At 42.0% G+C, this 19978-nt stretch overlaps 1 protein-coding gene across 13 annotated transcripts in view; it reads right to left on the reverse strand.

Annotated features, from left to right (window-relative positions):
• Positions 1 to 19978, reverse strand: part of TRPM3 (transient receptor potential cation channel subfamily M member 3) — an 821435-nt gene that overhangs the window by 62965 nt on the left and 738492 nt on the right. For 12 of the 13 annotated variants that reach the window (XR_013994426.1, XM_081066266.1, XM_081066264.1 and 9 more), the window contains 4 exons: positions 18505 to 18672; positions 13612 to 13752; positions 6844 to 6972; positions 1775 to 2026 (listed from right to left, as the gene is read on the reverse strand). Coding sequence is in view for 12 of the 13 variants with exons in the window: in XM_081066266.1 (XP_080922392.1) it covers positions 1775 to 2026; positions 6844 to 6972; positions 13612 to 13752; positions 18505 to 18672 (690 nt within the window). In the remaining variant the exon portion in view is untranslated. The remainder of the gene's footprint in view (positions 1 to 1774; positions 2027 to 6843; positions 6973 to 13611; positions 13753 to 18504; positions 18673 to 19978) is intronic. The other variant, XM_081066267.1, reaches the window with a different exon arrangement.

Below are 19978 nucleotides of genomic sequence, written 5' to 3' on the forward strand. Positions count from 1 at the left end.
AATTCCCAATTGAACTGGGATTCAGTTTTGGGATTCAGTCTAATTCAAGCTTGTTGAATTTAAGTTTTTCCTCTCTAGAATAGGTTTGAGATATTTTCCCCAAATAATGCTGGTGTTGTAAGTACCAAGCTTTTGTATAGAAGGGTTAGGAATAGAGCAGAATTATTATGCTTACCAATTTCCCTCCTCTCATTGTACTTTAGCGAACATGATATGAACATAATAACAGAGACAATTTACCCACTACCTACTATGAACCAGACACTGTTGACTATTTAACATGTGCTATTTCTAATTATCCAACAACCTTATAAGACATTTATTGTAACTACTTAAGAAATGAGTAAACTGAGTTTCAAACAGGTGAAATGAATTGTTCATCGTCTCATAAACCCTTCCTTTTGGATTTAAATTCTCCCTCTCTTTGCATGAGTTTGTCAGTGCTTTTGTAGGAAGAGTCTTGGTTCTTTAAGATTCATTTTAGTAGAGTTACATATACACACAATAATAACAATAAATATTGATTTGCTGACTGAAAGGTAAGCAACAATGATGTATTAGGTTGGTGCAAAAGTAATTGCGGTTTACCAGGTTAAAAATAATTGCAAAAGTCACAAATACTTTTGCACTAACCTGATATATAGTAAAACTTGAGTGAGAATGATAAAGGACATCTATTGACCAACTGTTGGATTCAACAACTCATAAACGGAAGTGGAGTGGAGGTTATTAGCAAAGAGATTTCTCAGAAAGAGGTGTTTGCCATTGTAGGACGGATATACTTGGCTTTTCCACATATGTCCTGTAAGGTGAAGTAGAGGATATACTTAGAAAAGTGAAGGAACTGATAAAAAAACAACAACAAAAAAGAAAAAGCAGCCAGTTTCTGGGCATCAGGCCCTTATTCTTCCTCTAGTGAGTTTGGAGAGGGAGCTGATTTCCTTGCATACTCACAGGTTCACTCTAATGTTGTCCTCCTAGGGCTCAGTTTTTATGGAGAAAGTCTGGAAACTAGCATGGTCAAGGAGTGTTGGAACAAATCCACAGCCATTTGTGGGGTAGCATATTAGTGTGCCATTTGGGATTCCTTTTTAAAGAATAAGATAAGTAGGGCATTGCTCTGGAACCTAGTTTTTCACAGACATCACTTTCCAGTAGTGTAACAAGACACACACTATATTGATCGAATTTAGGGCTACTTCAAACTGAATACAAATAAACTGTGCTTTTCTTCCCTTTGTATAGGGAAAGGCATTTCCTAGCACTTCATTAAGAAAAAAAAGCAATCTTAAAAATAGGAAATCTGTTAAAACTTTGGAGTGGAGATTCAAGTCTTCCTCCAAGATCCAGCTAAAATATGACCTTCATGTGAAACCTTCCCTGACCTACGTTCTTTTTCCTATGCTCCTGTTGTACACATTTCTATTATAACATTCTCATAGTGTATGGTAATTACTTATCTTTCTTTCATCTAAATAGCTCGTGGAATGAATACCTTTATATACCCAACTACTAATCCAGTGCTTGACACAGAATAGATGATCTTTATATATTTTTCAGTAAATGAATGGGTGAGTGATGGCTAATTCTTCAGTTAAGTATATAGAGGTAGTCAAAGTGCTGAACACTCAAAAGAAATTCAAAAAAATAAAACACCCCCAGGGCCTTCCCAGTTAGACCTTGATAGCAGGCCCAAATGAATGATTTCCCTCTTCATTTTATCACCACTCCTCCTTTGAGAATTTATTACATGGAATCAGAGGACACTGCTTACCATTTTTCCAATCATCATTACATATGGGCCCAAGTACTTGTTCACACCGAAGATGTCCAGTAGACGGATGTACCAGTAAATGATGTTCACACAATAGATGACCCTTCCATCACTCCTGAAGGGCTGGTCTTGGAGACGAAGGATCATTCCAACAGAGAACAGAAGGATGGCTATGAGGTCTGTGACATTCCAGTACTCCTGCAGCCACACCTTCACTTTCTGTAGCAACTTCCCTGGCTCTGACATCAGGATCTAGAAGGCAGGAAAGAGGGTGGGGTTAGATAGGATTTCGGTCTATCATTTCAGCCCAGTTGGAAAAGTGCTTGGTCTATTAATCGACATTGGTAGCTTGTTTTGTTTGGCTGTGTGTACATGAACACTCGCATGCTATGAATGTACGACTGAGCAAAGGTCAGGCTACTCAGATGCAAATAGTACAGACGCAGATATAAGCAGTAAGTCTGATTTTGGGCATTGCCTCCAATTCTATGACACACATTGGGGTTTTGCTATAAAATTATTGATTCCTATATCCCTGTACGTCTCTGAAATCGTCCTCCATCTCAGTCAAAGTGCCACCATATTGAGTTACTCAGACCATTAACTTGGGAGGACCCCTTTATTCTTCTCTTCCACACCCACATCCTGTGTATCAACATGCCCTATCACCTCTATTTCTAAACACAACCACTTCTCACCACTTCCACGGCTGCCACTCTGTTTGAAGGCCCATCACACCTCCCAGATGACTGCAACAGCCTTCTGACTGGTATCCCTGCCGCCGTTGTTGCCCACCCTGCCTCAATCCATTCTCTGCACGGCACACAAGACAGTCTTTAAAAACATAAGCCACCATCTGGATGGTGATCACAGTTGTATAGGTAGGTGAAAACTCATCAAGCTGTACCCTTATGAGTTGTTCATTTTCTTACAAGTAAATTATATTTCAGTTTATAAAAGTGAGAGCCTTGAGAGTTCTATGAACAACAACAATAAAAACTAAAGCAAATTATGATAATTGAATGCTTCAAGCTTCCAGTGGCTATTACAAATGGAGAAAGATCCAAACTCTTTACCGTGATCTCATTGGACCTCTCACCGTATTCTCCCCATCCCCTACCCTGCCATCATGGTGGTCTGCTCTTAAGCATAACAGGTCCATTCTATGCTTAGTACATTTTCAATTGTTCTTTCTGTTGGGCATTTTCTGCTCCCAGATTTTCTTTTTTTTAATTGGGGAATACTGGGGAATAGTGTGTTTTTTCAGGATGTCAAGTCATTTTTCAATCTAGTTGTGGAGGGCACAGTTTACAGGCCCATGTGGGAATCTAACCAGCAACCTTATTGTTAAGAGTTTGCACTCTAATCAATTGAGCCATCTGGCCACCCCACTCCCAGATTTTTACATGTTTGGCTCCTTCTCATCCTCAAGGTCTTTGCTCACATTTTCCCCTTTTAGGAAGACTTTCCCTGAGTACCCTACCTGCGATGGTATCCACAGCCCCAAGCCATTCTCTAATATATTATCCTATTTTATTCTTTGAAGATTTTATCACTATATGAAATTAACTTCTGTATGTATGTATATGTGTATATGTCTGTCTATCTATCATCTCTATCCACTAGACTGTAATCTCTGAGAGCAGACCCTTTGTTCCCCAGGGCCTGTTGCATAATGCTCAATAAATGTGTTGACTGACTGACCAATTGTTACAGAGCCACCTCACAGACACCTCTCCAGCCCCTTAACTACTGGATGGGACTCTGATTTATCTTAAATCTGGAGGGGCCCTTTTGCTTACACACACTCGAAGAAATGCGCAGTTGCATAGCGGGAGTTGCAACCTATCCCACACCACAGCCTGCCCAGGGATGTGAGCAGCCAGGGAAGCTGGCCAGTGAGGCTATGTAGCAGGGCTACCTTCATGAATCATTTGTGTTTACCCCCTGAGACTTCCATCTCTTTGAACCAGGATCCACCTCTTTCCCAAACCAGGACCTCTCAAAGGATAGGAGAGAAAAGATGGGACAGGTTAAGCTGCAGCTCAGTATTTGAATCCTCAGGTCCCCTTTAATGGATTAAAGGGCGGGAGGTCTTAGTAAGTCAGGACAGGGCTTAGAAGGCTAAGCAAGATAGCAGGAGCCACCTGGCAGCCTCCTTCTTCACCCTCTGTAGTATCTCATTCCTAACCCTAGCCCAGGGCTTCTTAAATTCTAGCGCGCATCAGCCACCTGTGGGGTGGGTAAACCACAGATGGCTGGATCCTACCCTGGAGTTTCCGCTTTAGTTTGCCTGGTGTGGGGCTTGAAGAGTTACATTTCGACAAATTCCCAGGTCAAGCTGGTGACCACAGATTGAGAAGCACTGTCCTATCCATCGGGAATTCATCAGTTGTCCTGATGGCTTCTTACCCCCAGCTCTGTCCTAAGCTGGTAAAAATCTGTGTGTGGGTGTGGGTGTGGGGGTACCTTAGAGTTTCTCTAATCCTTTGCCCACAATTTACTAAAACTATTAAACACAGAGGTTTGTAGTATAATTTTTTAAATAGTGAAAATATTTTTGTGAAATTTCAACATAAAAAAAGAGAGAAAAGCCAAGCCCCCGGAGATGAAGCAGCAGTGAAGAGTCGAGCCCCCATTGTCTGTGCCTTTCACTTCTCCAGCGAGCTCTTAGACACCCCTTAGAACCCTGGCACTCTGAGGAACATCCCAGTTTGGAACCCACTGCGGGAGTGAAAAGAGCGGTGGGCCTAGAGAGGGATCAGTCAGCCTGAAGACCTAGTTCTCCTTTCTAGCTGTGGGATACAGAAAAATAGCTCAACCCCTGAGTCTTACTTCCCATCCCTGTAAAGTGGGGATGCCGTAACAGCCACACCGTTTACTTCAAGTTGTGGGGATGAGGACTCACATGAGATAACGTCTCCTGACGCACGCTGTAAACAGTTACCCACTATTAAGGGATTACCGTGGCTTGTTGTGGTGACCAAATGCAGAAACATGTGGGGCTACGCATGGGAGGGAAACATGTGAAACCACAAAGCTTTGTAGAGCCCTCCTCGTCTATCCCTCAGAATGCAAGGCAGCCTACACACTTTCCCATGTTTCCAGGATCTTGCGTCTGAGATCATGTGGGCTTGTGTGCTGAGTGTGAGGAGGCACGGAGGTGGGACCTATGGGGTCCTCACTCCCTTGGCAGTTCGGCATTTCTTTCATGGCCTCCGGGCCACAAGGTTGGGGGTGAGGGAGCTAGCTGCCTCACCAGGCTCAAGAGGAAAAGGTCAGACACTAAGATGGCCAGTGCCTCCCTCCTTCACAGCTTCCTCAGAAGCAAGGACTCTTCCCTTGACCCCTCGCTGACCCCAGCCTCTAAGGCCCTGCCCTCTCTGCTATTATATGCAGCCTCAGGAGAAATGGATATCCAGGCCTTGAGGTTCCTGGCAGCCCGCCTGCTTGGCAGCCTCTTCCAGAACAGTTTGTGGAGTACAGACTGCTCCCTGTCTTCTTCCAATCTGGTCCCTGGAGGGATTCCAGTCTCCCTGCTCAAGTCTGTCCCTTTTCTGCTTATGGGGAAGGAATATGCATCTGGGCGTTAAATCACAAGAGAGTGAGCCGACACTTCGCAGCAACAGAGTCTTAGCGGGAGGAGCAGGCCTTAGGTCTGAGAGCTACGCAGAGACTGAAGCAAACTGATTACTGTTTTTCAGTTTACAAATGGGAAATCCACAAAGCGATCAGGAAGTAGAAGGCACTGTCAACTGGTTAGAACAAAGCAAGAAGACAAGGCATCCTTTTAAATTATTTTTTAAATACATTTTTAAAATCTATCAAATGGGACTGGAGCACCCATATCCAAACTCTCTGGTTAGAATTTAAACATACCCAAAGCAGATTAAACCCAAGAGAAGGGCTCTAAATACATACATGAGAAGATTTTTTAAAAATGATCCCAATACGATGGTATCTAATAGATATTGCATCTTTTTCTTTGGAGGAGAACATTCTAGAACTAAACTCTAAGATAGTAAGGGTCTTTGAATCTGTTTGAATAATGAAGGGCAAAATTGTGGATTTGTAGGAATCCTTGTTTTCTGTGGATCCCAATCTATTTCCCTACTCCCTGTAGTACAGTGAGTAGGATTGTTCCAGAGCTCAGAGGGTACAGTGGACTTGACAGGGAGCAGTTCTTCCAGAAGAGGTCTCTCCTACAGAGTAGTGTAAGGGGGTAATGCAGAGGAGCGTCAGGGCAGACGCCTGCCTTCCCTCCAGGCTTGGGAAGGGGAGTTCGTGGAGCGCGTTGAGCAGGGCTGCAAGGCCCTCTGGTGGACTGTTGCTTGAGTACATTCATTTTAGCGGCTCTGAATCTGATGGCTTCCGAGGCGACTTCAAGTAAGTCACAGAGGGGTGGTGTTATGAGCGCTCCTTTTACTCAGTGGGGGTAGGGGTGGGGGGGCGAAGAGAGGGACCCACATCCTCAACCTGAAGGATGAGAAGTATGCTCAATTCACCCAGGTGATGCCAGGCCTGGTGGAAAGGCTGGTACCCAGCAGGTGCAAAATAAATATTGAGGGGGGAATAAACCAGAGAATAAAGTAACGAATGAAAGCATAGTTCCTCCTAGAGCTGCTGAAATGTATTTGGAGAATCACAGGTATTTGTGGACCATGTCCAAAAAGACCCAGAGTGAGGGGTTGCAATGGGAGTTAAAAGTGGAAAAATTCAAAGATTTAAAAAAAAGTGGAAAAATGTAAAAAGTGATGTTTATAGAGATGAGAAAAGAGAGGTGTGAACAGCACTGAAAATAACTTGAGGGTTTCTAGGGGGAAGAGCTATGTCAGCAGAAAATGGGCTAAACACTAAGCACTCATGGAGTGACAACCCTATGAACACACACTGTGAAGCCTCCCCAATTTGTCAGCAGCCCTCAAAGCCAAGTCCATATTTCTATGGCAGCATTAGAGAAAATCGTTTCTGGATGAATTTGGATCTCCAGTGTTCCCCTCTCCTCTCCATGCACAAATGTAATTAACCACTGTTTTTCCTCCTAAGTTCTTTTGTATGAAACCAGTTACCTCTCTCATCTTTTCTATTCCCAGCGTGAAAATATAGGAAATGACGATCCATTCCTGGGTGGAAGGCCAGCGCTCCATCTTCACTAACACGATATAGTTGAAGAGCATCAGGTATCCGATGTACGCCAGCTGTAAGGTAACACAATATGGTTGGTGCTCTAGCTGCAGAGACCTGGGAGCCCTGCCCTTGGGCGAGGCCAGCGTGTGGCAGGACAAGGTCAGCAAGCAGGACTCAGAATGCATGAAGAAATGAACTTGAAAGCTCTAAACTATCAAAAGAAAAAAAAACATACTCTTTGAAATAATTTTATACGCAATCTTCCTTTTGACCCTTACATATAAGTCTCTGGGTTCCAGTACTTTTCTTGTACCTGTGTGCCATGATGCGTCATTTTCTTTGGCAATTACCAAGTTTCTCATGACTTCCCGGCTAACTAGGGAAACTCTTCTCTCAGTGGCTGCTCTTGCTCATGCATGAGCCTCAAGTTCTTGAACTAGGGCAGTACAGTGGATTTTTGCCTCATGAATGCCAGGTGGATTAAATGTCAGTAAGAAGGAAAAGAAGACACTTGCTATATGTGTACATTCATCAAACCAACATAAAAATAGCCTGGACTTTGTCTAGAAGCCCCACTTTAATTCTCTCCTGAGTTAATGTCTTTTTTCCCCTCCTACCTTCATGCGCTGGGCTTGACAGTGCCCTGGGAAGGTTTTACCTATGTTCTATTGTATCACCTTCCTGCCCTATTCAAGTTGGGATATTCCTTACTGGTTCCTGCTTCTTTGAAACGAAAAGAAAAAGCAATTTATAGAAAGAAATGGCTAACCGGCCATTCTGTGTGGCCTACTGTAGCTTGGAGTGGGGTTTAATTTTCCTGAGGCTCTAATATCAGAGGTTGAACCCTGATGGGATGGGGTGAATGGTTGGGTATCCTGGAAAATGCCTCAAGGTTCAAGCTTGGTGACCATCACTAGAGGATTCAGTTATGTCTAGATGAGTGGAATGTAGGAGGGCTGGTGAGGTTCTTGCATAAGGGGTCAAGAAGCCTCTGGAGGAAAAAAAAACAAACTCACCTAGGGGAAATAGCATATAAGTTAAAACTTTCTATGCAATGCTTCAAGCTGAGGATGGCACTTGCTGGATTTAGGGGCCTCAGGGGCTGTGAGTAGGAACTAAGAGTGAGTTTATTCAAATTGGCAATAATTGGAGCCTACATAGCAAATAGAACACAGTGTGGGCAAAGGATTGAGGCCTGGAGGGTTCTGGAGAGAGTGTGACTCCAGAACCCTGGGGCAGCTTAGAAGGTAGAGAAAGTGCAACATGGCTGGGAACCACAAAGGGAAAATGGCAACCTACTGAGCTAGAGAATGCTGCTTTCTCTACTAATGGGACCTCCCTTCCTCCCCTTCCTTCCTTTCTTTGTCCCTTCCTCCCTCTCTCCTTTTTTTTTGGGGGGGGGGGGATACATAGATTCTTAATATGAGTCAAAGATATTTTCTAGGTCCCTATTACATTGGTGCATTTACAGACACAACCACATAATTTCTCATCTCTTGAAGGACGAACGTTCATTTGGGAGTTCAGTGAAATCACGTATGGAAGCATGAGAGCAGTTACGTAGATGTTGGAGGGCCTGCAGTGCTCATTCTCCACAGGAGAGTTTTGCTCCTTGTACACCCACCCCTGCAGGGACTGTCATTTTAGTCCAGGCCTCAGTTCCTGTCCCTCCCCTTCAGGATCATTAGCACACTGTGAAAACCTTACCTGAAAAGAGTCTACTCTATTTGAAATCATGTAAGGTACTATTTAAAATGGAATTTGGTTCATGTGGTTTGCGTTCACCATTAAAGACTGGCCCCCATTCGCCAGTCCCTGTGTATACTGTATTTGGCAAAATGCAAAGAAAGGACTTCAGTGATTAAACTCTAAAACACACTCTAAGCCTCCTTCTGACCTGAAATCCTTCTCTCTTTCTGGTTGTGTCCTTTTCTTTGTTGGATCATATTCTATCCCTTTTAGGTGAAATGAATCTTGGTAAGTGCCCTGGTGTTTACCATGTCACCCAATTCGTTGTAAAACATTCCAAAGTATTATCTTCTCTTGTCACATGTAGGCACAGTGACACACACACAATTATTCCAGAACCTCTGCCTTTCAGTACTGAAGTCCAGGCATACCTCGGAGATATTACGGATTCAGTTCCAGACAACTGCAATTCAGTGAGCATCACAATCAAGCAAGTCACAACGTTTTTCCTGGTAGAGGGTCTTGCCTTCAATTTGTAAAAAAAAAAAAATACAACATCTGTAAAGCACACTAAAGTGGAGTGCAGTAAAACGAGGTATGCCTGCAACTCCTCCAAGCTGCCTCTGTCCTCTGAATACAGGTCTAGCGTACTTGTTTGGTGAAAGGAATGTAGATGCAGAAGTCAGTAAAACTTGGATTTAAATCTTATCTCAACTACTTGCTAGCTGTTTCATTTTGTATATAACACTTCACCCGCCTGGGCCTCCATTCTGTGAAATGAAAATGTTTGCTACTGACCTTATAAAGCTTTTGGAAAGACTGGGTATGCGTGTGTATGTGTGTATGATATGTATTTATCTCCCGACACAGTGTAGCGGCCTAACGAATGGTGGATAACATTATTTGCCTCTTTTTTCAAGAAACTTTTATTCCTCTTGTCTCCTCTTACCTCAGTCAGTCCTTGCTTCCTTTTGATCCTCTGTAAACTATTCATCTCTTTTTTTTTCTTTTAAAAATCGCCCTCATTATTGTTTATGCTTCCTCCACAATCCTCCTTTTTAACTTCTGCCTGTCCGTTAAATCGTGGTTACTCTACAATACTTTTCTTCCCATAATCAAGCTATAACAGAATATTTGGGACAACTCAAAATATGGACTTCCACAAACGTAGGGCTGTAAACATGTTTACAGGGCCCAACGGAGGAGTGGCTGCTGTCTCGGAAGCAACCTACCTTAGAACATTCATGGGGACCTGCTGCACACTACCTGAACGTGATGTGCTTTAATGGGGTGTGTGTGTGTGTGTGTGTGTGTGTGTGTGTGTAGTCACACACATATTTTGTAAGCTTTAATAAGCTGAATGTAGACCGTCAAAGCTTGGAAAAGGAATATAACCTTATGATTCTTATTTAAGTCAGTGGGAATCCTATAAGAATGTGTATTTGATAGCGTATATATTCTTTTTATACATTTTCCAGTAACCAAGATTGCATGACTGCTAACCTGGGAAACATAAGCACCAACGCTGCTGCTGTGGCCTGTGGATCCCTGAGGGGCGATGCCACTCCTTCCTTCCTCCTTTTCCTGCTGCCCCTAGAGAGTGGAGGGGGCCCATGGTATTAGTAGAGGGAGGAATGTGTTGGTGCTTTCTGTCCTGGAGCCACTTCACACCTTGAATTTGCATCCTCTCCAGCTGGGTACTTGAAACCAGCTTTCGTCACAAACACGGCCTGGAAGCCACTTGGATCCCTGCCTCCTTTCCTCTTGGAACAGAAGAGGACCCAACATGCTCCTCTGGAAACTTGCTACAATATGGAAGTGAGGTTATGTCCAATGTGGAAATGAGGTGTGTCCTACTTTAAGAACCATGAGAGTGTAGAAGGGGATGCTTTTGGAAATCAGAGTGGGAAATACTCTTACAGAAAAGAACACAACCGAAAGCAAATGGCACCTTTGATCTAAAGCTGAATTTTATGGTGAAGCATCTCTGGGTGTTTAAAAGACTAGCACTCCCCCTCTCCATTTACTTCCCTGAGGCTGGGCTTTGTCAATAAATAAATATGGATTTCTGGAAATCGTTGTATAAACACAACTGAATATGAGGGAGCATCCAGTCTGATGGGCTTGCCGAGGCTGATCCAATGAGCCACGTAGAAGGGAGCGGGATACATGAGCGTCCCAAAGAGGCAGTTTCACCACCTGCCGCTTAGGATACAAGGAAAGCAGTGTGTCCTAAGCTTCCTGGACCACAAGACTCACCTGGGATGTTTGTTAAACAGCCTCTCAGGCTCTGTCCTAGAGACTTACTGGATCTGTGATAGGGCCAGGAATTTGCATTTCTACCAAAACTCCTTGTCATTATGGAAATACTGGGCTAAAAACTCAGTTCTCTGTCTGGGGTCATGGTTCTCAGTTCTGGCTGTTCATTACAACCACCTGAGAGCTTTGAAATATCCTCATGCCCAGGCTATGCCTCAGACCAATGACATTAGAATCCCGGAGACTAGAACTCAGGTGTCTTTTTTTTTTAATAGATAAAGATTAAATAGATTAAATAGAACCCAGGTGCTAGCACTCCAGGTGATGGTGATTCCATGTATAGCCAAGGCTGAGAACCACTGGCCAGGGCATTTATTATTTAAAAAGATTCTTGCCGAATAACGTGCCTCAGTGGAAAAAGTGGAGACTGGAGGAATTAAGGAAATAAAATGAATACTAAATACAGATCGAGAAAAAAAGAGGAATGCCTGGGAAGGATAAAAGAAGTGAGTGTTCTATTCATAATGGTGATAGATCATTCTTGTGCTGATTTCTTTATGCTCTGGATCAGGAGTCTGCAAACATTTTTTGTAAAGGGCCAGATCATAAAATTTTAAGGCTCTGTGGGTCTGATGGGCTCTATTGCAAGTAATCAACTTAACAGTTGTAGCATAAAAGAAGCCAGAGTACAGGTAAGTGAATGAGTCTGACTGTGTTCTAATAAAACTTCATTTATGGACACTGAAATGTACATTTTAAATAATTTTGATGTGGTGCAAAGCAGTCGTCCTTTGATTTTATTTTAACTCTTTAAACATATACATCCACTCTTAGCCCACAGGCCATAATAACAGGCAGTGGGCTAGATTGGGCCTGTGGGTCCTTGTTCGCCAAGTCCTGTTCTAGGTGCGACAATTGGGGCAGCCCTAATATAAGGGGAAGGATAGACCTGAGTGTCACATGCAATCAAAATATTACCTTGATTCAACTTTTAGGTTAGGGCGAGTATATGTAAAGCAACTAGAACAGTGCCTCATCGTAGGTGTTCGATACATGGCGTTTTATTATTGTTGAGCGGATGGATGAATACAACACCCACTTGCTCTTCAATGTTGTTCCTAGCCTAGGAACAACAAGCTACTTTTCTGCTGACGCATTCCAGGCACTGTTCTAAGTGCTTTACACATTTTAACACATTTAATCTTTACTAAACCTTATAAAGTAGGTATTATTATTGTTCTCATTAAGGAAATTAGGGACAGAGTGCTAAAATAACTTGCTTGAGGTCACACGTTACTTTACTAATACAGAGGCAGACAGAATTTCTACTCAGGCTGTCTGATTCCAAAGTCCATTTGTGTCACTACTAAATTGTTTTTTGCAAGGTAAAAATAATACATAACTGTAGAAAACATATCAATAGAAATGATTTTTGCATGACTTAGTTATATTTTTTCCAAGGGAGAATTTTTTTGAAACATTAATAAACTTGAACTTTTACTTCACTACAAAAATCTAATGTTTATATTTTGATATTATCTCATCCTCTCTCAAGTCCACACTTGAGAGCAGTGGTTTTCAACTGGTGGCAATTTTACCCCACAAGGGGACACTTGGCAATGTCTGGAGACATTTTGGTTGTCATAGTTGGGGTGTGGAGCGTGCTACTGGCATCTAGTGGCCAGAGGTCAGGGTTGCTGGAAAACACGCTACAATGCACAGGGCTGCTCCCTTAACAAAGAATTACTCTGCCCAAAATGTCAATAGTGCTGAGGTTGATGGCATTAAGTGTTAGCATACAGGACCACACAAAAAGCACCTCTTCGGGTCCTTTGAGTCATCTTGGCCTTCAGATGCGATTATCCTATTGCTGACTCAAGGGATGGGTATGTAGCTGGTTGTGAGAAAGGCCAAAATATAGATAAATTACATGATTATTACATGATAAATTACATGATAAATTACATGATTATGTAATTTATGATTATAGATAAATCATCTGGCACAGTTCCAACTGTGGCTGGAGAGAAGACGAGATGAGTTGGGCCACAGCTCACCTTAAGCTTAAAATATGATTGAAAAGTAGACGTAGAAACCCAACAAGTCAAGCCATTTCTGCCACACCAGGAAGCGATTTCAAGGACAAGTTTTCATCTTGTGGGCAGAAAATGTTTGCAGGGTGTGCTTACTGAACAATATTTGCCATGACTGTAGTTTGCTTCACGTAGTTTTTGCTGCTTTGTTTGCATGTTAACTGTGACAGAGCAAGAAAGGCTGTTTGATGACACTACCAGATGGGAGTAATTACACACCAATGCTACGTATCTTTAGGAGTGTTCCTTCTCACACTCTGCTCAGCCTGTACCCACCTAATGTCCCCCCCCCAAACCCAGCATTGTCCTTCAAAATGGGCAACTCTGATTCAGCACTCATACATCCAGAACAGGAAAACATTTTGTAAAAGGACATCTATTTTCTGCTAGACTAGAGTCATACTCATCTCACTTCTATTTCTGTTCGATCTCACTTTTACTATTTCCTTTATCTTCTGCAAGAAGGAGAAATGTAGAAGCTGTGGAAGCTCCCTCACAAACTCCACCAATCTGGCAAAGCTATTGCAAAAAGCCAGGTCATGCAGCTTTCTTTTCTGCCTGTGTAGTCCCCATGTTATGATTCGTAGAGGGAATCACCCAGGTGCATGAGAAATTGACATTGGCCTTTTGTGGCCATCCATTAGGAAGAAGGAAAGGCAAGATACTTACAGTGTAGAACCAGAACTTCACGATCGGTGCATTGTAGAACTCATAGATTTTTCTGCCCAACGGGATTAACCGGTGCCTGCTCTGAACTTCCTCTTCATCCTTCTTCCTGGAGGACTCCCCGTTATTTCGTCCCAACATAGCCTATCGTAAAAGAGAATTGATACCATCACGGCAGGGCTCTGGAGAGCACAGAATTCAACGTGCTCATTTACTGATGAGGAAAACATGCTCATTGAACCTAGGAGCTTTGTCCAAGGCCCCCAGAGATTTAGAGATTGTGCCTTCCCTAAGTGTGCATTTGCATTATATTAAGTAGTGCAAAAGTAATCACGGTTTAAAAGGTTAAAAATGGCAAAAACTGCAATTACTTTTGCACCAACCTAATACACAGAATCTGTGTACCTTTGCAGGGAATGGAAGGCTTTCAGGATATTTCTTGACCATTCTTGTGTCTTTCACTTTCGGACCTCAGGAAGATGGGAGTGATAGAAGATACCCAGAGGGAGGCAGGAATGTAGCCTTGGAAGATCACAAATCTGCCTTTTCTCCCAACCCCCTCTCTCCATATATATTGTGAAACAGGCAGATCTGGGTTCAAATTGTGTCTCCACTCAGGCTAAGGGCTCTTAACCAAGAGGTAATTTGGGCCTCTGATACCTAATTTATCCAAAAGTTATGCGCATTCAAGAGGTTAAGTTATTGAAATGCCTGGAGCTTAGTTATTTAGGAATATCTCCTCTACCCTTAGACATATGCTTTGGTTCTCTGATTTCAAACCCTGTAAAACCTGAATTATTGCTGGCGTTAGTTTCATGGCACCACCTGGGCACACCGTAGTCCTCTGCGTGGGAGAGCAACCAGGTGGGACTAGGAGAAGTCAAGCCCGACCTGGGGTGGCCCTCATCTCCAAGCTGTTGGAGAGTTCCTTAAGAATGGAATTATTTCCCTCTCATTCATGACAACAGCAGCAGCAACAACAACAATTATGATTAAATATTGCAAAAGAGGCAGAATGTGAGGAAAAGACAGACACATGCATATCTGGGTGGCAAGTGACAGGATGTCCCAAACAAGCTAAGATCCTAATGGTGAAGCGTTCCTTTGGGTCACTCAGAAGGAGGATCAAGGCCTCACCTGGACACTTAGAGTCCACGGCACCTTGGGCAAGTCTTTTAACCTCCCTGAGACTTAGTCCCTTTGTCTGTAGGATGAAGGTATTCCTAGCACCTGCTATAAAGTTGATCTACAATCAGTAAGCCTCTGGCGCTTAATAAGTGCTCAGTAAGTATTAGCTAATCTTTAAAGTGATCTGAGACTTTCTCAGATACCCTTGACTGAAATGATCGAGTTGGTATCTCTCAACAGAAAAAAAAAAAAAAGTATGTCATTAGGACTCTATTACAGCACAGTTTCCTGCCTTTAATTCTTTCAATATCGTTCTAAGACAAGATTAGTGCCACAAAGTTTGTGAAATAAAATTTTCATTAAATGTGTGAACAGGATAAAACCTTTTAAGTGTTCAGAGACTGACAAGGATTTGGGACAAGGAAAAAAGTACGGGGAATATGGGTTTCGAGTTGAGAGATCTAATTACAGAAATAATTCATTTTGCAGTTTAGAACAGAGACAACCACCAGGTTTGAAACCACCTTATCTGAAATATAAAATACTAGTTTCAACTATTTTTGTCATTGCCTCTAAAATCCACTTCACTCATATGCACATATGTAAAAAAAAAAATCACAAATGATTTACTTTTGACCAATGGGATTTCTGGAGAAGGTAATTTCCATTTCTTTATGGACACGTTGGCTAGAAAAAAATATCTTGAGTTAATGAATATGTAATATTCTATATTATGGCCTATCAAGGTGCTGATTTTGATCAGTGAGTTGGATCAATCTCCGTGATGGATAGAGCACACTAGGTAGCAGTCAGTTTCCATAAATATTGATCACTGACTCCAAGAAATTCTTAGGTTATATGATATTTGGCCCTCTATAATTTATAATTTATGTAACATAATTATCCTACTTCTGTTTTGCTTATTTATATGCACAACAATCCAATGCCATTTGGGGCCACAATGAGATGAGAGTAAAGGTAGCTTGGAGGGTTTTAGGCATCTTGGAAAGTGGCATCTTCAGGTAACCGCTAGGAACAGTGACTTTCCCAAGAGTCAGTAAAGCCCTGAGTCTGTGGACATGGTGGGACATTATTAGGTGAAGTGCCTGACATTTATCTGACAATGCAAGTAAAACAAAACCCAAAACACAACAACCTGTTTTATCTTTATGATTTAGATATATTCCAAAGTATATGCATTTTTAAAAGGCTTGTCTTCTATGGGTTTAAGTAAAGCATTTTTGATATTTTATTCATTCTAGCTTAAGAAGATTAACTTGCTGATTTTGTTGATGTCTTTCCCCAGCAGTCAAATATTTCCTTTGCCCACCTTCCTTAAAATGGAAGGTAACTGGGTCAAATACAGACAAAACTGCACAATATGAATTTGAAAAATCTTTGCTGTCTGAACACAGATGTCAAGTCTGGATAAGATCCTGTAAGGTAAACAAAGCTACTAAATGCTACTCAAATGAAGCAAATCAAGGCTGATATTTCATGCATAATTTTGGATGGGCCAAGGGAAATTATCCCGTTCCAAGAGAGGATAGAGTGGTTTAACACAGAATAAGAAATATTGATCCTATGAAAGATCAGAGGTATTAATGAGCTGCATTCTCCACTCCTGTCCAGGGTGAGCAGATACCAGGGTTCCAGCAATGACAGAATTTGTCATTAGGGCTGAAGGATGCTCCACTTTAAAGACAACTTTGGCAGCCCACTCCCTGCTGTTTCAGGGTCTGGGGAAGAAGCTTAGGGAGTAATGTTAGGGTGGTGTCTTCTACTTGCATTCTCAGTAAACAATTACCAGGTCTATTCTCTGGGAAGCAGACTTTCCTTTCAGTCCAGAGATACATTTTTTATTGTGTCTTCTTGAAGGATCAGGTCCTCAAATCGCTACACTGAGCGGGAGAAGAGAGCTGCCTCATTTGTTTTCTTCCTTGAGAACCAACCAGAAAGAATACTGCCTTCAGCTTCTGGCTACCTTCCTAAAATCTTTCCTTGATCCTTCCTAGGACGTAGGCCAATGCCAAGGCCATGTCTACTCCCATGCATCACATTTGGATTTTCTGTGCTATATGGTGAACCAAAAGCAGCTGGGTATCTACATTTGAGACTAGGAAAAAACTTTTTTTGCATTCCGTAGCCTATCAGGTAAAAGCATGGCCAATGGAATATGCCTGGATTCTAATCCTGGCTTTGTAACTAATTAGCAGGGTAACCTTGGGCAATTTAACCTCTCTGAGTCTCAGCTTCCTTATCTGTAAAATGGGATGATAGAACCTACCTTGTGGGATTGCTGTGAGGAGCCCACGTGAAGCATTTAGCACTGTTATAACAACATTAGCAAACATTTATCAAGGCTTACCATGTGCTAGACACCAGTCTACATAGTTTCCATAGACACACTTTTTACATAGTCTACATGTACCTGTAAGCTGGTAATAATAATAATAATAATAATAATAATAATAATAATAATATTGCTCCCATGTTAAAGCTTTAAAAACTGTGCCCGTGGTCCCACAGTGAGTAGGTGATGGGGCAGGATTCTGGATCCAGAGAACATACTCTCTACCCCTTTGCTGAAGTATTCAGTGAAGATTCTGTAGGGCTACTACAATGTTTCTGCCAATCACCAAAATATCATTTTCTCTCCTTGAAGAGGTTCAGAGGCCAAATTTAAGGCAAGATCTTTAGGGAAGACATTCATCTGATCCTGTCATAGAGGGAAGTAAATTCCTCCACCAATTTTTATAAGTTAAAACTGAAAGCACATATGGGCTTTAAATTCAGTGAGTCAAAAGCTGTGAATGATTAACCAATCAAAAGAGTGGCCTGATGAATATACCCTGCTCTATGTGGGGCTGAAATTATGCCTGAATACAGATCTTTAGAAAGGACTTACTGGAAGGAAATATTGTTTATCTGGAGGAAAAACAATTCACAGGGTGGTCCCACTAGGATAATAATGGGAAAGCCTTTTGCCACCTGAGCAAAAGCACTTTTTATTTTCTCCCCTTACAGCTTCTCTGGGTCACCACAGTCATTGGTCAGAGTGGTGGGGATGGTGGGGAATATCAGGGAGGTCCTATGGAGTTGTGGCTCGATGTCTCCAAAGCTATGAAGCCTTATTTGTCCCTTTAACAGCATGTGATATTTTTAGACCTTGGATACAATCCAGCGGCAGTCACGCTGCTCAGGCGGAGGTTGCGGGAAGCTGTCCTATGCCCAGCTGGCCCAGTCCCCCTGCAGAACAAAGCATCCATGCACTATAATTATACCAGGAAGAGCTAATAAAAGCCTTCCATACAAACCTCAAAATTCAATTAGTCCTGTATTGTGAGCCTGACCCCGAAGACAGATAAAGGCTTAGCTTCTGATCAGCTGAACAGTTCCAGCTCAGTGAAGCTGGCTGCTCCCAAATCATGAATTCTCTTTCCTTCTTTGTGGGCTAAAGCTGCCACATCACATGGTTGTTTACAAAGCAAATGCCGATTTGGAAAATTGAGGGTGCCTTGCTTTTGAATTCCATTGGGTCGTCTTGAACCACTGACCCTGGCTGAAGAATTTCACATAGAATGAGTCCCTATAATCATGTTATTTGTGCATAGAGGGGACACTTTCATGATATCCTGGCCTCAATACTTAAATGAAAGTACCTGGGGAGAGGCTGACTTCCAGAATTCTTGAGTCTTAAGCCATAGCGACAGGACAAGTGGATTAGGGGTTCTCCCCATGGACAATCACTGCGTAGTGTTTTCTTACCGTCAGTTCCATATCCTCTTCATCTTTTTCCTTTGTGGGCTTCTCTGGTTCTTCTGGCTCCTTCTCTTGGAGATGTATTTCCTGGGCCTGTGTCATGTAGGGCATGTCGTCTTTGTTCTTGAACTCCAAGCTGAGAATTGAAGGAGGAAGTAGAATTCCCAGAATTACCTAAAGTAATAATAATGATAATAATAATAATCACATTTAAAGGATTAAGATTAAGGTGGTTGCTTAGATTCAGAGGGCTTGAGGTGAGGGGTGTGTGGGTGTGTGTGTGCGCACGAAGTGTCTGAGTGTTATGTGTATTCCCTGAGGATGGACCTGCATATATGAATAACTACACACATTAGTGGTACAACAGTCACTCCTGTCCATCTGGGAACTGTTATGCACCATGTCGGGTATTTTCACCGTCAGCTTCTTTGCCTCGAATATCTTTGCTACAGCTTGTTAGCTATAAAACTCATCGGCTATAAGTCAATTTTGTCCGAAAAGATAAAATAACTGACAGTTTAGCTTGACAGTGGACTCCCACTGTTATATCACATAAATCTTAGTCCTCATAATGGTCTATATACACTGATGAGTAGATGTGACAGAGTTGTCACAGTGAAAAATAACAGCTATGTATAAGGACTTGATAGAAAATACGGTGATAAAACTTACTGGCAGTGAAATAAGACAGTGTAAAGCCAGATTGCATACTATACTAGAAAATGATTAACATATCAGTTTGCAAATCGTTTGGTAATTCAGAGACATGGAGTTGAACCCACATTTCACACAGAAGTTTGGAACATCTATCCATGGACACGTGACACTATGCCAAGAATGAAAAAGACAGCGTAGCTCAGCTCGAATGAGGAGATGAATCAATGAGCAAGAAATGTTGAAGTGCTTAGGCACAACCCATGAAATGAAATCAGTTATTGGCACAGCACTGGCCTGAATCGATACACATTTTAAATGTATCAAGTATTTTGTATGTCTTTTTCATTTTGTTATGAAAATGAATTTCATTATGTTTTTTAAATGTCCCTTTTTAATTTTTTTATTATTTTATCTTTTATGGAAAAATTGCCTGATAGCCAATGAGTTTTGTGGTCAAAATACTGTGGCAAAGATATTTACGGCAGAGAAACTCACTGTGAAAAATACCTCCAACCGTTATGCACAGTAGCTCAGTCCAATCTTGGAGAAACAAAGCATCTTACCCAAATATATCTTATCCAGTTAACACTCACTTTGCATGGGGGCAACTGAGGAAAAACAGAGATCCTAGCCAAGGAAAGAATGGGAAAGAACTGAGGTTCCCATTGAGCCATTAGGTAATACTTGAGTTTGTGAAGTCAATTCATACGTATGTCCACTGGCATTTATTTGCTAATGTATCAAGTGGAGCTGTTTATGTGTCATCTTGTTATTTCTGTAAAATACGCTGTCCTAAGTTGACCTTGACAAAGTCCATATAGAA

Source organism: Rhinolophus hipposideros (genome assembly GCF_964194185.1).
Source record: "Rhinolophus hipposideros genome assembly, chromosome: 11".
Lineage (NCBI taxonomy): Eukaryota > Metazoa > Chordata > Mammalia > Chiroptera > Rhinolophidae > Rhinolophus > Rhinolophus hipposideros.